The following is a 20,075-nucleotide window of genomic DNA, read 5'->3' on the forward strand; positions in this document are numbered from 1 at the left end:
TCATACCGAGTGTCGGCCTATATCCAATGTAAGGTGTTACACATGTACACAGCAGCATTCTCCCCGTACATAAGGCATTCCATAAACAATGCTTCTTTTCGAACAATGACGTTGATTAGAAAGGAAACTACATGTGAAAACAAAAGTCGCGACATTCAACCATGTATTTCACAAATGCTATCTAGTAAATTATTAACATAGGCCTTCTGTTAAGTAGACTTCACTCAAATACTGATATGGAAGTGCTACTATAGCATCCACGAAAAATACATTTTCTAGCTGCGCAGAGATCACAACTGTCGCAATCACTCTTTCCGTACGCGTGATATGTCACACTGAAAAGTATGCACCATCTGCGAGCAACTTGCAGATAATTAAATTTTGTTTACTGTGTCTCTGCTGCAAATTATTTGTTTTTACGTCATGACACTCGTGCATACTTAATATGGATTAGTGAACAAGTGTGGGTCCTGGAAAACGGAACAAATCCGTTTTTAATTTTCAAAAGTGTCCAGTTTGCTCTTTTATTATTTCGATGTTTGTTTCAATTCAAAGAAATTATTCAAAATAAATGTTGTTTTCATATTAGTAATAAGATATGATAAAAATGTTAATTGCGAATTAAGTTCAACGGAAATAGAAAGAAGATAAAAAATACCTCTCTGGCTTCTAAATTCTAAACACGAAAGACATATGGCGAAAGTTATCAATTAAAGATGAAGGAACGGTTTACGGTTTTCATTTATCGGAAAGATTGCACAAATTAAGAAATTAACTTGATTCAATTTATCATCTTGATGCCTGTATCACATATCATGTAACACGCAATCTTGCAGTAGCTGGCAGAGCAAATACGCGAGTAAAGTGGGGTATTCATATTAAAAGTTGCGATGCGGAAAGTCTTATCGTGGTACACGGTGTCTTTACGGAGGGATGTTATTTACGCGCACAAGCTATCGCCCGTAACTAAGAGAATTTCTACCAAGAAGAAAATAAGTTTCTGCTTGTTGCTTACAGTTGGTTGCGTCCTCACCCCTTTTTAATGAACTCCTTTTTGGCGACAAATGAAATCCTCTGTGGCGCTTATTAATTTTACGAGGCAGTTTTATAACAACACGAGTTAGAAAAACCTAAAATAAGTCGAAATTAGTTCCTTACAAAAAGTATTCGGTTAAAATCGCATCTTATATAGGCAGGTGCCTATCGAATTTGCCATAAAACCTCGCAAGAAGTGTGGTGCTTTTCTACTACGGGGACCTCAGTGTACTTAGCTCTCTCGTTTGAACGTCCCGGTTATTTACTGTACCGTTCTACAGATTTCTTTTTTTTTTTTTTGTGTTAGGTTCATTACATGTACTTTACAGGGTCTTTTTCAATATTATGGCACCGTTGCAAACAACCAATCCAAATTTTAATTTTAAAATTACAATTAATACTTATTTCCAAATGTCCAGAAAAATACCTGATAAAGCATACAGTTTGATCTAATAAATAAAATGAAATGCATTTAAGGTGCACGAGGCTGTGATATGGATACATGAATATTTGATCCTGGTCAAAGGTATAAAAAATTGAATGATAACAGAATTATCCAGGGTAAACCAGGTTAAACTAACTCATTCATCTAGTTTACCTGTGAGTAATATCTCAAGTAAGTTGTAAAGATAATAAATCACCTTTGAGTATACGATCAAAATTTATTGTTTTCAGACAGAAGGAAAACAATTTTGAGCAAAAGACAACATTATTAAAATTAAATGTGCTTGTTTGAACATGAAGAATTACGCTCTAATACAAATTGTTTTGATATCAATTTTTGAATTTAGGTACAAATGAAAAACTTCCTACAGAAAACTTTGATTTCTCCAGTAGTGATTTTTTAAACATGGAGACGGTTGCATTCCTTATTTAAGAAGTCTGATATGAGTGGCATTTATCTCTAAAAAGATACACAAGCAGTTAATTAAAAAATAAATTACTAGAACACCATGCTGTTTAAATGAGTTACGGGCAACCTTACACACGATTGAAGCATCTTCAAGGGGCAGTGGTCGCTGGGGCAACAACAGCGGGTTTTGCTGCAAATTTCCTGTAGAGAAAAAGCAAAAAATACAAACCCATATGAAGTATCCATGTTTTTAACATCATCTAAGACAACGTTGTGCATTTTCATTTTGCGTTTCTTTCAATATAATGCCTTTACTTTAATCATCAGCATTGGTAATTTAATATAAATTATATATATATATATATATATATATATATATATATATATATAATAACAATAAATTGTATTTTACATGATCATAACAAATAAACATATTAGTTGAAATAATCGTATCTACATGTATGAAGGATTTAGCAAAACTTACAATTTCCAAATGACGACGCCGGCCACCGCCAGGCCTGTTGCAGTTAATCCCCCGGCACCACCGGCCACCGCACCAATCCAAGAGGACGATTCTGGTGACACCTGTGTCTCCTCTGTTGTCATGGTGCTAGTCGTATCATCTGCCATTGTCTGAGTTCTGGAAGAAGTGGTAGTTTCTTCTGCACGAAGCTTTGGTATTGTTTTTAAACTTATTTTGTTACTCAAAGTAGACGCTGTAGTTGGGTTATTTTTGTTGCTCAATTCAGCTGATGTCGATGTCCCTGAAGCCACCACAGTTGTTGTATCTGGTTGCGTTGATGTCATTGTGTCCAAAGGGTCTCCTTCTAGCACTATGTCGTCGATTGCAATATCATTAAAGACTGCATTTTTGCAGCTTGCTTTGAATGTGAGCTAAAAATATAAACAAATGCAATGTTATTTCCAAAGAAAACTGAGTATAATAATGTCGATGATAAAAAAGTGACCTCAAATTAAAACGGGAGGGATCTTAGATCAGAATTCATATTCTTTAAAAAGTCTTTTTATTCTACAGAAAACGTTTCACTATGTCCTCTGTATATTATAGTTTCAGAATAATTCTCAAGTTTACGTGTATGTTTTTTAAATGTATCTGCAGTGTGAAGTTTTCTTGCAGTGTGAACTATTTCTTTGTTTTGATTGAATATTCAATCAACAGAGTTCAATACTATGCGTAAAGATGTCTCCTCAGGGTATCCTTAAACAATTATATACAGTAATCAACAATTTGTACCACTTACTCGATAAACACCAGACTCTAGCTGGACAGTGGCCTGCGTCCATTCTTGGGAACCAGTGTGGTTAACGGAGGAGTCCCAAAGTTTAAAACCGTTCTTGCCAAAAAGATGCAAATAGCCGACAGACGGTCCTTTTAACACATACCAGAAGGTAAGCTTAGCCTCTGTTGTTAGATTCAATAAGCTGCTTTCTAGTTGGATCTCTGTTTCGTTATGAGAACATTCACGCCGGGGTGGAGTGTAGCTGAAGGTGTAATAAAGATAACTCCCACGTAGGTCTGGAAAAGGGAAATTCATCAAAACTAAAACAACATTTCAATAATAAAATTGATCCGGTTTAATGAAATATCTAAATACCGTGATCATGTATAAATAAATATATAAATGACGAAAGAGATAAATAAACAGAACGTAAAATAATGAATAAAATGCACGAAAATAATGAATAAAATGCACGAAAAATATAAAATAAATAAGTGAAAATATGGTGGTAAGTCCAGCATTGGGTCACCCAGACGAACCGATTGCAGCTATACAAGAGGGACATAAAGTTAAAACCAAAATTAATAAAGACCCAATTTTGTAATCATGAATTAAGGAAATGACCAATGTTCTTACTTTGAAGGGTATGGTCATCGTTGGGTCCCGAATATCTATCACTATCATGAGGGAGTTTAATGGTCTGTTTTCCCATGTGCCAGATCCCCCATCCTTGTTGTGGGTCATCGCTGACGTTGTGCCAACCACATGGTCCGTCCTCAAACGAACAAGACACCTGGGTGTGCACGCAACCTGGGGTGATGAATTATCACAATTAATGTTCATTCAAAAAATGTGTTATATGAGATGTTACAGGTCGAAAGATCAATGTTTACAATCATAAAAAATAATACCATTACCATAAAGCTTTTGTAAATAAAGCATCTCGCATGAGGAGTTTTTCAAAGAAATGAAATAGGCCTACACAAAGAACGTAAATTTCACAAACTCTCTCTATATACATATATGTTCAAAATTTCTCCTACAGGACTTCCAATTAATAACTTTAGTATTTGTAAGCCCATTGAAATAATATATAACTATGTAATTATCTCGACTGGATGTCAAATATTTTCCAGAAACGTACACTTTATTAACATACTAAAATATTTCAAATACTCACGGAAACAAAAGGCTAGAACACAAGCAAGGTATAGACCATTCATCTTTTGAAAATTATACTTCGTTGTCACCCGAACATCGCGGTAAGTGCAAGGGGAACACAGAACAGTGACCAAACTTATAACTTGTTGAGTCAAATATGTCTTGAAATCGCTTGGTGACCAAAGTAGATACAACAAGTCAATAGAGCGAATCTAGATACTGAGCGCCAGGGGCTCAGAGTTGCGTAGGCTTACTTGTGTAAACATCTGTTGAAGTGGCAGAAAGATAGCAGCACGCAAATTGTCTTGGTTTGCAAATACGAAGACATGCGTGACTGTAAGCCATTGCGTCACGATAATCAAAATTATGTCAGACGATTAAAAGTTTCAAACTTAATGCTTTTTTGGAAAGGGGGTGGGTAGACGTTAATCTCGCACGAAGAGTTCGCAGCAGTATACTGCTTTTTTTGGCTGTCGTTGAATATTGCCTGTAGTCATTGTCTTCATTTACGGGCATTACGAACTTTTTAAAACATATTTAGGCAGAGTATATCGCAAGGAATTCGAAATATGGGAATCAAGTGATATTTTGGAAAGCTTTGGTATACGTAATGACTATGGGAAGTGCCCGGAAGACGGTTGGTTTACCAGCTACTTATAAGAATCACGAGATTATGTCATTAACTTTCCCGGTGAATTCAATTGCTGTGATTGAGAGATAATACAGAGACAGTTATGAAGATAAATGATTTCAATGCAAACGAAAATTTAATTTATGACTCGATAGATATGCCGGTATATATTAAGCGTGCTGATAACCAAATCCTTTAATCTTTGACAGTTCAAAAGGGTATTCGTTAAAATCAACCACGAATTGGTTAATAAGAATTACCAATTTGTAAATGCTCTTCGAAAAATCTCATCGATATTGTCTTTATGGTATTAAATTGAGAAGCGATATGTTTTTTAGTTAAAAAATTAGCCTAGTTATTTTTTAGACCTGTTCGTGGGTATTTTATTTTTAATAAAAAAGAAGGACAAAAAAGAGAGCCTAACTTAGATGTATGAAAACCTTTGTCAATGTTGATTAAGTTATTTTTGGCATCGTATGCGATACAAGATCCTTCACATTCAAAAAAGATACCAAGTAATCTTGATTGAACCCCTTGAGCTTGGTTTTTACTCCCCAATAAGAGAAACCAAAAAAATGAAATTTATTACGAAGAGGTTGAAACTGGTCAATGAAAAATAGAAAACCTCAAGAGTCACCTCGTTACTTGTTTCTGGTCCAGTAATAACTTGGCTTTGTTTGCGGTCTTCTTGGGCAATTTTAAAAACGGAGGCTTCACGATTTAGCAGATAAGTCAAGTTCGAAATAAGATAAGAGGACGTGGGGGGCATTGAATTCTTTTAACGTTCTTTTATTTTACATATAGAACAGCGCAGACATGTTGGTTTTCACACCTTCCCTCCTTCTTAAAATACTTAAGCATGTTGACAAATTTTAAAGAAAACAGTGTCAACCGACACATGAAAAGTGAGAAAATCTAAATGTTTAATAAGGGCAATAATTCGATAATTTTTCATAAATTTTGAGTCAGAATAAAGCAAGTTGAATGATTTATTTAAATTGTATTATTTTCCCTATTAATATGGAAATTCTAGATTACACATAGAGGGTCAGAATGGTGGGAGATGAAAAACGATGAAGAAAATGAGTTTTGGTGCGTTGATATTAGTGTATTAAAAAGGAAGTGTAAATTCAGTACGAATACGAACGAAAACAGAGTTGAATTATCGTTGAGGATTTTAAGGTAATAGTTTGTCTCCTACAATCGGGCGATCGAGAACGGTGTAAACAATTTAGTAAATCATTTTTTCGTAGATCATTTGTTTCCTGCACTACACAGGCTGTGTAATACTGCAAATTTTCCTTTCATTACCAACAGTTGTAGACAGCGAAATTTTTAATTCAATTAAAGAATACACACTACCAAAAAGTAGATTTTGATATTGGTCTAAAATTTTGGACATGTGTGTGTGTGTGTTTGACAGCCCTCGTGGAAACTGCAAAAGAGAGACGCCCGAAAGTAATGACGCGCTTAAACCTCTTCTCTCACATGGCGTGTTTCTTCTGTGACGTAACTACCACTCAACACAACCGCGGTCGACGAAATGGTATGATAGGTTTCTTCTTTTTTAAAGTATTTTCCTTGGTATTATCATCATGATAATCTCATCAAAGTCATTTTTCAATACACTTGAAAGTGAAATAATACGTAATTTTCTAAAACTCCCTACTTATTGCAGATTAAAGATAAAGATGCCTTTTTATTTTTTTCTCAGAGCTTGTGAATATTGCTTGTCTTGACTGAAAATCAAACATAATTTACCAACAAAAATTAATAATAGAATATTTATGATAAAATCAGGTACATAGCAAAACATAAAATATTGAACAAATGACACAGGGGCGGATTTAGTCCGTCTTCTGGGTCTTCCGGAAGACGGTCAGATTATTCAGGTTTACACTGACGGGTATCTAATTTTTTCTGTCGGAAGACGGTCAAAAATGGAGGGTGGATCAATAAAGATAATTCAGAAGTCTGTCACAAAATATGTCTGGATCCGCCCCTGTGACATTTCTTTTCCAGTCATGGCGCGAGCTCGGCAGACTGTTAGGTCGAGGCCGTCGGCAGCGGTACACTGTAATCGCAAACAGCGCGGTCGTCGGGCATAGAGATGAAGTGGCTCAGACGGACGCACCTCTTTCTACCACAATGGAGACTCCACCTGTTGCTAATCAAACCAAAAACGCGTCTGTTAAAACAGCGGATCTAAGATTTCCCGTCAATGACAGAGCGAAGGTCGACGGAAAAGAAAATGATTTACAATTGCAGGTTATTTTCTATTCGTTTACATGATGTTTTCATTAATTTCAAAGGCTGTTTCCCCCAATAAACTTCATTGGTAACCTCAATTTAATTGTGATTCCCCCTTATTTCAACACGTGATAGTACCGCAACCGTTGCTTAAAGTCGTATCAATCTTGCTTCTTTCAGAGGTGAGCCATCGGGTTAAATTCTGTAAACTAGAAAAATTAAAAAGTAAAAACATTCTTGGCATATTTCTTATCAGTATTTTAAGATGAACAATTTTCTGTTTGCTCATGTGAACCTGTGGCTTAGGGAATTGGGAGGATTTACTTGACCCGTTTACAGCAGCTCACTGTTGGCAAGTTGCCATAAACATCTTACCCCCTGTGTCAATTTACAATTTGTCGACTTTTATCGAATTCTGTCCCGATTACGAATTTATTGAATAGGTTTAAACATCATATTGTAAGCCATAGGTAGCTAGACTGAGATACACAAAGTACTATTTCACTGATTTCTCATTGTTAATTTGCAGCTTGCTTTGAATGTTAACTAGAAATATAAACAAATACAATAAAAATTTCTTGTAAAAAACTGATACATAAATCTATCGTTATTGATAAAAGAAGTCCCAGGGCAATTGTCAGGACCCATGGCCCCAGGGCAGTGGTCAGGACCTTCCCTCAACCTAATAATTTTTTCATAATTTTCCTTTCCTCTGACATCAGGGGTTTTATAAATAGTATACAATAATTTTGTTACAGACTACTGGCGCACTCTGTAGGCAAAGAGTAAATTTTTCTCGTTAGGCTTCAACCTCTTTTTACGGCTGTGGGTGCATACTTTCCCGAAAAGGGACTTCTTTTTTTACAATCTATGTAGTATGGGTGCACATACAATTTTTAAAGACATATCAGACACTTGAGCTCAATACATGAACGGGAAAATGAATTAAATACAAGGAGGACAATATTTTTGTAAAAAAAAAAAATTAATTAAATGGACTTAATAGATGTACGTTGTAAACATCTAAATTCTCAACTTGATTGGCCATGCGAATGTTGGGGCACGGTCTTTATAAAAGTAAAGTTACAAAGAACAAAAAGTCCACTGACACTTTCAGAATCTATTCCTCAATCCCGGTTACATATGAAAATTGCTAATAATGTAAAATCATCTTTTTAAAAGCCCTGGCGAGGAACGCTAATTATGAGATTTCATGGCGTAAAGATAGGACATCAACCTCAACTGCAAGTGCAGAAATTACTAGAAACTAATAAGTGTGACTTACAGATTTAATGTCCAGAAACGACGTACATGTACGTGTGGCTCCTGGATGCCACACGAGAGAAGTGACTCAAAATCCGCTAGCAATAGCTTAAAACGCTCTGAATGAATAACTTTATCATCTTCCTGAATACTAAAATCTGGTTTACATGAAAAGTTTACAATAACATCTTTATCATCAGATTACCAACATAAAGGGTTTCAAGCCCAAGCTTTAAAATTGTCAGTTTTTTTTTCTTTGTAAATTTGACAATATAGCTCGACTAATGAAAAGTGCTAAATTTAGTAGTCCGTTTGTTAATGCTTAAAATAATAAACAAAGGACTTCCAAATACAATTTAAGACATTCATTATTGTCTTTAGTGAATTCAGTTGAGACAATAAAGAATTATCATAAAGGAAGCTCACACAAAGAAAGGCCTACCCAACTACCAGACACTGCACCGAATGATCCTGAATTCACCGGTAGATCGGACCACACTACCCGTTTTCAAGGTGTGTATCAGTACGCGTTTCGAAGTATCAGACGTGATACCGGAATGTAGTTCAGTGAGAGAAAATTAGTGCTTTTTTCTTTTTTTCCTGGCATTTCTTGTGTTTTGCTAGGGTTAATTTTGGTATCAACTAGCAGGCTAGGGTGTAAACTACTGCCAGTTTTTTTTTTCAGGACCAGGCACAGGTGCGGTGCAGTCGTGAGACCTCTGGCGGAGGGGGCTACTGACTGTGAGTGGTGCAGTGGTTTGTTTACAAACAGAGGGGTGCACATGTTCAAGTGATGCCGGTAAGAAATAATGTTTGATGACAGTACATTTTTTTGCCATTGGGAGTTGTCAGTGCGTCTGCTGTCTATGGGGATGGGAAATGTTTCACAGAGTATTTTTGTTCATGCAGTTTTGCAGGCATTTCTTAGTATGGTCGTCAATGGGAAATTATTTAGTGGTTTCTGCCCTGAATACGCGAAGTGATAGTGATTCTCAGATGATTCTCAGCGGGATGATTCTCAGCGGGGTTGGAAAGTATTGCATCACCACTCAAAATTTGTTCCGGGTATGATATGTGAAATGCGTACTGACGCACACCTTGAAAACGGGCAGTGTGGTCCGATCTACCGGTGAATTCGGGATCATTCGGTGCCGAGTCTGGTAGTTGGGTAGGCCTGATTAAGATACCATTATAAACAATCAATTAAACTGAAATTAATCAATCACAATATTTACGTAAGTCTTATGCAACACTGCATATTTTAGACAAGGAAAGGTCCCAAAGATCTGATGCTTAAGATCTTTAATAAAGATGCAATCAACAATGCACTTCCATCAACTTAGATTATTCATTTGATTATTCATTTATACATTAAACAATATCCTGTTCATACAAAACATCCTTGCTTAACTTTATGTATCTGGTATTGGCATCCTTCCCGATGGCACATCTGCGGTCGTGTTTCCTATAAAAAGCTTAGGTTTCAATTAATGCACTTTAATGATGTACATGTATAGTCCTTTTGAATTAAATAAGAAAGCAGTCACATTATTCTGATTGGATACTTGTAGCTACAATCAAAAACCATTTTGTCTTTGTAATTTTACTATCATTTAAAAGAAGTTTACGCAAGAGGATAATAAATGAGCAAATAAAAAAGTATTGAAAAATTGAAAAACTACAACATCTAAATCAATTGAAAAAGTAATAAGTGTCATCAGTCTTCTATTCCACTCCTCTAGTTGACATATTTTGACATTATAGGTTATCTTGAACCTAGGACCTTGCTTCCTAGCTCGAACCAAAAGTTTCACATCCCTAGTCATGGTGGTATTTTTCTCAGTTCCAGAAGAAGTGGATATAGTTTCTCATGCATGCAGCTTTCATGTTGTCTTTATACTGCTTTCCTCACTCAAAGTTTTTGTTTTTTGTCCTGCTCAGCCATTGTAGTTGAACCTAGGACCTTGCTTCCTAGCTCGAACCAAAAGTTTCACATCCCTAGTCATGGTGGTATTTGTCTCAGTTCCAGAAGAAGTGGATATAGTTTCTCATGCATGCAGCTTTCATGTTGTCTTTATACTGCTTTCCTCACTCAAAGTTTTTGTTTTTTGTCCTGCTCAGCCATTGTAGTTGAACCTAGGACCTTGCTTCCTAGCTCGAACCAAAAGTTTCACATCCCTAGTCATGGTGGTATTTGTCTCAGTTCCAGAAGAAGTGGATATAGTTTCTCATGCATGCAGCTTTCATGTTGTCTTTATACTGCTTTCCTCACTCAAAGTGTTTGTTTTTTGTCCTGCTCAGCCATTGTAGTTGTTTCTTAAGACAGCATTATGTTTTGGTAGTTTTTTGTTTGTGTTGCTCACTTCAGCTCCTCTTGATGTTTCTAAAGGCAGGACTGTTGTTCTAATGCTGATTAGGTTGCTGTAATTGTGTCCAAAGGTTCTCCTACTAGTACTATGTCATCGATGGCAATATCATTGCTCATTGTTAATTTGCAGCTTGCTTTGAATGTTAACTAGAAATATAAACAAATAGAATAAAAATTTCTTGTAAAAAAACTGATACATATATCTATCGTTATTGATAAAAGAAGTGACTTCTAATTGAAACATGAAGGAACTTTGATAGTTCTTCACTGCAAAACCATGCATTGCCAGAATTTATATTCTTCGTCAAAGCTCTATATCTGACAGATATGTAAAAATTCCTAATATATATATATATATATATATATATATATATATATATATATATATATCAAGAAATTACATAACTTACTCGATAAACACCGGACTCCAGATATACACTGGCTTGCGTCCATTCTTGGGAACCAGTGTGGTTAACGGAGGAGTCCCATAGTTTAAGTCCATTCTTACCAATAAGGTGGAGATGCCCAACCGCCGGTCCTCTGAACACATACCAAAAGGTTATAGAAGTCGCTGTTCGCAGGTTCAACAAACTGCTTTCTAGTTCGATTTCAGTCTGGCTATCCACACACATCATAGGTGTGGATGTTGTGTATGTGTAATAGAGATAACTCCCCTGTAGATCTGGATAACAGGGAAATTACACAACTTAGAATTAAAGTTTCAATATTTTGATACATTTGGATGACAGTATACATTGCAACAATGTTAACCACATAAAAGGTTGCCAGTCCAGCAGTAGGTCATCCACATTAATGAAAAGCAACGCAAGAGGCAATCAGAACTTGAAAAACAGCAATTTACAGTTTAGTGTACGAGTAACGATAATGACCATTGGCAATGTTCTTACTTTGAAGGGTGTGGTCATCGCCCGGTCCTGAGAATCTACTACTATCATGAGGGAGTTTAACGGCCAGTTTTCTCATGTGCCAGATCCCCCATCCTTGTTGTGGGTCATCACTGACGTTGTGCCAACCACATGGTCCGTCCTCAAATGAACAAGACACCCGGGTGTGCAGGCAACCTAGAGTGATGAATCAATATTCATAACAAAAGTGTTATTTTATCCAGATAGTACAGATCAATGTTTACAAGCACAAGACAAAAAACATTAAAAACCATTTGCATAGTTAAGGCTTTTGAAACATATAGCAGCGGCATGAAGAGTTTTTAGAAGACTTTACATACTACATAATAACATAAATTGCAAACATTATCTGTTTAATTAAAAAAATTAATTTAAATATTAAAAAAACTCTTAAACTTAATATCTCATTGTTTTGTATGTCCAAAAAGAATACTTAATAAGATTATACATGATTTCTCAACCAGATGTCAAATATTGTTCAGAAACCTAAAGAATACTTACATGCTGTTGTTCTGGTAGTTGGGTTTTTGCTTTTGCTCAAATCAGCTGCTGTTGATGTCTCTAAAGACAGTGTTGTTCTGGTAGTTGGTCTTTTTGTCTTGCTCAATTCAGCTCCTCCTGATGTCTCTAAAGGCAGCACTGATGTTCTGTCTGATTGCGTTGCTGTGATTGTGGCCAGAGGTTTCCCCTTTAGTAATATGCCGTCGATTGCAATATCATTATACAATGTATATTTGTAGCTTGCTTTGAATTTTAACTAGAAATATAAACAAATACAAAGTTTCCTGTAAGAAAAATTAACATATGGAAAAACTGTCATTGGTGAAAGAGTTAATTCCAAATTGGAAAAATTAAGCCCCGCAAATGGAAAATTGCCAGAATTCATATTCTTTGATAATATTCTTTATTCAACAGATAGCTTCATCATTTCCTACAACATTCAGTCTATATATACTTACTCCATTAACACCAGTCTCTTGCTGGACACTGGCTTGCATCCACTCCTGGGAACCAGTATGACTAACAGAGGAGTCCCAAGGTAAAACTCCATTCTTACCAAAACGGTCCAAGTGGCTGGCAAACCGTCCTTTTAACATATACCATAATGACAGTGCTGTTGTTCTGGTGGTTGGTTTTTTGCTCTTGCTCAATTCATCTGCTGTCGATGTCTCTAAAGGCAGTGCTGTTGTTTTGGTGGTTGGTTTTTTGCTCTTGCTCAACTCAGCTGCTGTCGATGTCTCTGAAGACAGTGCTGTTGTTCTGGTGGTTGGCCTTTTCGTCTTGCTTAATTCAGCTCCAGTTGATGTCTCTAAACGCAGCACTGTTGTCATTGTGTCCAAAGGTTCTCTTTCTAGGATTATGTCGTCGATCGCAATATCATTATGCGTTGTAAGCGTGCAGCTTGCTTTGAATGTTAACTGGAACAGAATAGAATATTCCCTGTACTGAAAATTGATACATAAAACTCTGGCATCGATAAAAGAAGTAAAAAAAGAAGAAATTTCTAATTCAAGGGTGACCCCCCCCCCCCCCAGAAAAAAAGAAAATAATAATAATAATAATAATAATAATAATAATTAACGAAAAATAAAATTAACGAAAAACAAAAATAACAAATGCACGAGAAAAAATAATAGCATAGCTAATTGTTTCGACAAAAATTATAATGTGAAAAATAGAAGAATAGAAAAAAATAGAAAAAATACAAGAAATATCAGCCCCAGTCAGGGACAGCCACACCCACAGTCGCACTTAAATCCCAGAGAGATATGCACATTCCCGGTTACTGGACTATCAATCCCAAAAGATTCACGATCCTTACTTTAATGATCTTGGAGGAGATACAGGAATTCACAACGGACAGATTCACTGAGGCGTGGAAGAATGGATTGTCAAGATAACACGACCCCAGATCATATACATGTATTACTCAAACCCATTATAGAAGTGCAATTAAGGTTACAGGAATGCACTTAAAATATTTAGTGCAAACTGTATGATTATTTTAGGGTCCCACATTAGTAAGTTTGTATCAAAGTTTCACTTTCCTGGAATCATGAATAATAACAAATAATTCTAATCCCAAAAAGGAACGGAAGGTTACTGTCACAAATGCAAAACGTCCAGCTGCGGAAACGTTTTACTCACTTTGAAAATTCAATCACCACTGGATTTGTTCTTTCAATTATCTTCTATAACGTATAACGTTGTAAAAATTATGATAATCTTCTGTATTGAGCAGTTAATTGTTTTTGCGCGACTTTGTTTGTCACTGAATATATATAAAAAAAAGGGTGGGGTGGGGAATGCGCCCTACTGACAGTAAAATAAGCAATAAATAAACTATGTTCCAATCGTAGTCCAAATATTGTATCAGAAATGTCAAATGATCATGGAATCACAATATAAATTTTCAGTCAGCAACAGAAAAACCGTTTCCTATTGCACCAAGTACTTAGGTAAGTCGAAACTTTCTGACAATTTTTCTGGGGAACATATGTTACATAGTATTAGCCATGAAAAAATAATAATAATAAAAAAATAACATCCTTACGCCATGTATAATTTACCATGACTGAATCACTAAAAATATATCGAAATGCGATATAAAAATTAAAATTAAATGACCCAGAACATACGCTTGTCGCTTGTTAGATAATGTAAAGACTTGGTGAAAATTAAAAATTAAATTAAAATTGAGACAGTAGTGGGTTTTTGTTCTATACTCATAAACATGTTTTAAGAATTGAATACAACTTTGAATTCATTCAATTTTATTTATTTATTCATTTATTTATTTTTGAGTATGCGTGTATGTGAGTATGAGTATAGGCCCTACTTCAGTATATGAAATGCACCTCTGTATTGGATTTGGGTGGTATATATGTTGTAATTATAACGACCAATATCACTTACTCGATATACACCGGGCTGTAGATGAACAATGGCTTGTGTCCAATCCTCAGAACTGGTGTGGTTAACAGAGGAGTCCCATAGTAAAACTTCGTTCTTACCAAAAAGGCGCAAGTGGCCGACTGTCCGTCCTTTTAACACATACCAGAAGCTAAGATTACCCGCTGTTGTTAGCTCCATCAAGCTACTTTCTAGTTGGATTTCTGTTTGGCTATCCAAGCACCTCATAATCGTAGACGTTGTGTATGTGTAATAGAGATAACTCCCTTGTAGATCTGGAAAAGGGGGGATTGCAAAAATTAAAATGAACTTTTCAAAATTTTGATTCATTTGTTTTGATAGAATATCACAACGCCATGGCAAGCAAAAATAAATAAATATAAATAAATGAAATTAAAAAGTTTGTACGTTCAGCAGTAGGTCACCCACATAAATGGAGAACACCTATGCAAGAGGCAATAAAAATAAAATTAAGGAAATGACCAATAAAATTGTTCCTACTTTGAAAGGTATGGTCATCATGAGGTCCTGAGAATCCAGTACTATCATGAGGGCGTTTAATGGTTTGTTTTTCCAAGTGCCAGATCCCCCATCCTTGTTGTGGGTCATCGCTGACGTTGTGCCAACCACATGGTCCGTCCTCAAACGAACAAGTCACCTGGGTGTGCAGGCAACCTGGAGTGATGAATTATCACAGTCAGTATTCAAAATTTCATTCACATTTTGTGATGTAACAGATGGACAGAGTAATGCTTACCATCAAAAAAAATAATAAATAAAAAAATAAAATAAAATAAAATAAAATAAACAAATAAATAAATAAATAAAATAAAAAAAATACAGGTAGCACAGGTAGTTTTTTTTTTTTTTTTTGAAAGATTTAGCAGCCCACAAGGTGAGTTTTTAAGATAATTTTATAAATCACGTAAAGTATGCAAATTACACATTTATATCATGTTTTAAATCTACTACAGGAGTTCCAATAAATAATTTAAATAAATTAACCATTTTTGCAGCAAAATAATATATACTTAGTAAATTATTTCAACTGGACGTCAAATATTGTTCACAAACATAAACTTTACTTACATGATGTGGTTTTGATATTTGGTATTTTTGTCCCGACTGATTCAAGTGTTGTTGTTGTTGTCTCTATGGGCAAAGGCAGCGTTTTTGTTCTGGTAGTTGGATTTTTTGTCTGACTAAGTTCAGCTCCAGTTGATGTCTCTAAAGGCATCGCTGTTGTTTCATCAGACTGTGTTGTTGTCATTGTGTCCAGAGGTTCTCCCTCTAGTACTATGTCGTCGATCGCAATATCATTGTACAGTGCATATTTGCAACTTGCTTTAAATGTTAACTAAAAATATAAACAAATACAATGATCCCTTTAAGGAAAACTCTTACCTGAAATAACATCATTGATGAAACAAGTTATTTCTTAATTTAACATGAAGGATCATGTACAACCTAATTTTTCCATTGCAAATGTGGATTGCCAGAATTCATATATCCAGTTGGGATAGAAAATTTACTGGTCCTATTTTAATTTTTCTTGTACTAAGGTACAACTCCAACCCTATGGTCATATTACTATTGTTCTTAATCTAATATGCATGATTATTATTTTGCATGTAAGAACTCATTAGAAAATTTTAATTCACGCTAAGAATATATTGAATAACTGCATTAGGATTCCCACCATGGTTATTAAAAAATCTGCACAAAAATTCATTTTGAAAAATTAGAAACATTCATGAGAGAGCCGCATTTCTAGTCATACTAAAATTCCAAAGGGTGCATTAACATTTCTGTCGGTAAGTCCATAAATCCCCTAAGTTTTAGGTTCCTCATTTTAGTGGTCTCGCAGATACAGAGGAAATAACAATGGACGGACTCAATGACGCGCGGAAGAACGGATTGGTGGGATAAAATGATCTCCTGTTTACATGTACACATTCTTTATAAATTTTAGTAATCAGCAGTATTTATAACTTACTCGATAAACTCCAGACTCTAGCTGGACACTGGCTTGCGTCCAATATTCGGAACCAGTGTGGTTAACGGAGGAGTCCCAAAGTTTAAGTCCGTTCTTACCAATAAGGTGGAGATGCCCAACTGCCGGTCCTCTGAACACATACCAGAAGGTAAAATTAGCCTCTGTAGTTAGGTCCAACAAACTGCTTTCTAGTTGGATCTCTGTTTCGTTTCGAGAACAATCACGCCGGGGTGGAGTGTAGCTGAAGGTGTAATAAAGATAACTCCCTTGTAGATCTGGAAAAGGAAAAATTCATCAAAACAAAACAAATATTTCAATTGCTATGTTTGAATGAAATTTGGACATGCCACGGTCAGACATAGATAAATACATGATGAAATTGACAAATAAACAGAACGTAAAATGATGAATAAAATGAATTTTAAAAAATTAAAAATAAATGAAAACATGGTTGTAAGTCCAGCACTGGGTCACCCATACGAACTGATTGCAGCTATACAAGAGAAGGACATAAAGCTAAAACAAAAATTAATAAAGACCCAAGTTTGTCATGACGAATTAAGGCCATCACCACTAGTAATGTTCTTACTTTGAAGGGTGTGGTCATCGTAGGGTCCTGAGAATCTATTTCTATCATGAGGGACTTTTAAGGTCTGCTTCCCCATGTGCCAGATCCCCCATCCTTGTTGTGGGTGATCACTGACGTTGTGCCAACCACATGGTCCGTCCTCAAATGAACAAGACACCTGGGTGTGCACGGTACCTGGAGTGACGGATGATCTCAATCAATACTCATTCCGAAAGTACGTACTCACTTCGAGATATTACAGATGGACAGACCAATGATACACACACAAAAAACGATAACATCAGTATAATTAACGTTTTTGAAAAATAAAGCAGCCTTTATGGGTCTTTAAAGGCGGTGAACTACATAAAGAAAGTAATTTACACAAACACATTCTATATAACATTTTAAAAACCTTTCTATTGAACTTCCAATCAATAGCTTTTTGTGATCCAGTGAAAAAATACATGATTATGTATATTAGCTCGACTGGATGTCAAATATTCTCCAGAAACGTAAACATACAAAATTATTCAAATACTCACGGAAACAAAAGGCTAGAACACAAGCGACGTGTAGACAATTCATCGATCTTTGAAAATATACTTCTTTGTCACCCGGACATCGCAGAAAATGCGGGAATGCAAGAGGAACACAGAACTGTGAGCAAACTTATAACTTGTTTAGTCAAAGATCTTTTTAAATCGCTTGGCGACCAAAGTAGATACCACAAGTCAATTAAGCGAATCTAGATACTGAGCGCCAGGGGTTCAGAGTTGCGTAGGCTTTCTTGTGTAAACAAGTGTTGAAGTGGCAGAAAGATAGCAGCTCGCAAATTGCGTAACAAAAATCAGAATTATGTCAAACAATTTTAACTTCTCAAACTTAACCCCTGTTTTTTTTTTCGTGTGTGTCTGTGTGTGTGTGTGTGTGTGTGGGGGGGGGGGGTAAGTAGATCTCGCTCGAAAATATTTTGAAGAATGCTGCAGTGTACTGCTCTCTGGGCTGTCGTTGAATGTTACCTGTAGTCATTGTCTTCATTTACGGGCATTACGGACTTTTTAAAAACTTATATCGCAAGGAAATAATTGCAGGAGACATGGGAATCAAGTGATATTTTGGAAAGTTCTGGTAAACATAATGACTATGGGAAGTGCCCGGAAGATGGTTGGTTTACCAGCTACCTATAAGCATCACAAGATGATGTCATTAACTTTCCCGGTGAATTCAATTGCTGTGATTGAGAGATAATACAGGGACAGTTATGAAGATAAATTATTTCAATGCAAACAAAAATTTAATTCATGACTAAATAGATATGCAGGTATATATTAAGCTTGCTGATAACCAAATCCTTTCATCTTTGACAGTTCAAAAGGGTAAAAAGGTGGGATAAAGGGTAAAATCAACCGCGGGCAATTAGTATTACCAATTTGTAAAGTGCTCTTCGAAAAATCTCATCGATATTGTCTTTATGGTGTAATATTAAGAATCACTATGTTTTTATAGTTTAAAAGAATAGCCTAGTTTTTTCACACCTGTTCATGGGGATTTCATTCTAAATAAAAAAAAAGAGATAAAAAGGAGAGCCTTACTTACATGTATGAAAACATACATGTTATTTTGGCAACGACTGCGATACATGATCCTTCACACACACAAAAAAAAAAGATACCAAGTAAGCTTGTTTGAACTGAGCTTGGTTTTTACTCCCCAATAAGAGGAACAAATAATGAATTTAATTTTAAAGGAAGACGCAAGTTTATTACGAACACGTTGAAAATGGTCAGTGAAAAAAAAACCTCAAGAGTCACCTCGTAACTTGTTTCAAGTCCGGTAATGACTTGGCTTTGTTTGTGGTCTCCTTGGGCAGTGTTAAAAAGGGAGGCTTCTCGATTTCAAATCACGATTTCAAGTCAAATCTGAAAAAATATAAGAGGAGCGGAGGGCATTGGATTTTTATATACTTTACATCAAGGACAGTGCAGTGACATTTGTTTTCACACCTTCCCTCCCTCCAAAAATATTTAAACACGTTGATAAATTTTAGCAAAACAGTGTTAATCGATACATGAAAAGGTGTGAGCAAAATCTTAATGTTTAATAAGGGCAATTATTCAATATTTTTTCATAATTTTATGTCAAAATAAAGCAAGTTGAATACTTAAATTTTACTATTTCCCCCTTTTATATTGATATTCTAGATTACGCAGAGAGGATCAGAATAGTGAAAATGCGTTTTGGTGCATTGTTATTAATGTATTAAAAAGGGAGTATAAATTCGGTACAACAAGAACAGTTTCGAAAACAAGATTAAAGGGATAATAACTCTTCGTATGAGATCTATATTTCATAATAAAAACATTGTGAATAACTCATAGAAATATAATATATTCTGTTTTACGACAAAAACAGCAGTTATAGCTATTATTCTGATATCTGAGCTTGTCTTCAGGCCACGTGACCTCCATTGATGGCTATACTCTGTTATAATCTCTTATAATATGTCAATTTTTTAGAAAAAAAAAAAAAACAGGGACTAACTTTGAATGTAAAAATGGATTAATTAACCATTGGTAGGCTATGTATGGGAAAATTGTTGTTTACTCCAGGAAAATTCATTTTTTGGCCAAAACGAAGAGTTATTATCCCTTTAAATTATCGTGGAGGATTTTAAGGGCAGTAGTTTGTCTTCTACAATTGGGGGATCAAAAAATTAACAATTTAGTAAGGTAGGCCCTATTTAGGCCCTATGTTTCTTGCGCTACTGAAGCTGTGTAAAAGGACAGCGAAATGTTTAATCTAATTAAAGTAGACGTAGTATTTATAAAAAATAGATTTCGATATTGGTCTAAAAGTTTGGATGAGTT

General features: G+C 35.4%; 1 protein-coding gene across 1 annotated transcript; it reads right to left on the reverse strand.

Annotated features, from left to right (window-relative positions):
• Positions 1–1,754: 1,754 nt before the first annotated feature.
• Positions 1,755–18,237, reverse strand: LOC106176538 (MAM and LDL-receptor class A domain-containing protein 1-like). The gene is made up of 12 exons (XM_087001392.1): positions 18,228–18,237; positions 17,227–17,400; positions 16,638–16,912; positions 15,731–15,998; positions 15,143–15,316; positions 14,645–14,916; positions 12,688–13,146; positions 12,230–12,485; positions 3,766–3,939; positions 3,151–3,425; positions 2,373–2,782; positions 1,755–2,089 (listed from the first exon to the last, which is right to left on the reverse strand). The coding sequence occupies exons 1-12, from the start codon at positions 18,235–18,237 to the stop codon at positions 2,038–2,040; spliced, it is 2,799 nt and encodes a 932-aa protein (XP_086857518.1). The 3' UTR covers positions 1,755–2,037.
• Between the last annotated feature and the right edge of the window lie 1,838 nt (positions 18,238–20,075).

The sequence above is a fragment of the Lingula anatina genome, chromosome 1 (genome assembly GCF_051362555.1).
Source record: "Lingula anatina isolate TDL-2025a chromosome 1, LinAna3.0, whole genome shotgun sequence".
NCBI classification, from domain to species: Eukaryota; Metazoa; Brachiopoda; class Lingulata; order Lingulida; family Lingulidae; genus Lingula; species Lingula anatina.

Coding starts and splice junctions, on each gene's coding strand:
- LOC106176538 (XM_087001392.1), bottom strand. Junction 15,999..16,637: donor TAGAGTCTGGAGTTTATCGA/GTAAGTTATAAA, acceptor TTATATTTTTAG/TTAACATTTAAAGCAAGTTG. Junction 15,317..15,730: donor AAATATCAAAACCACATCAT/GTAAGTAAAGTT, acceptor TCATCACTCCAG/GTTGCCTGCACACCCAGGTG.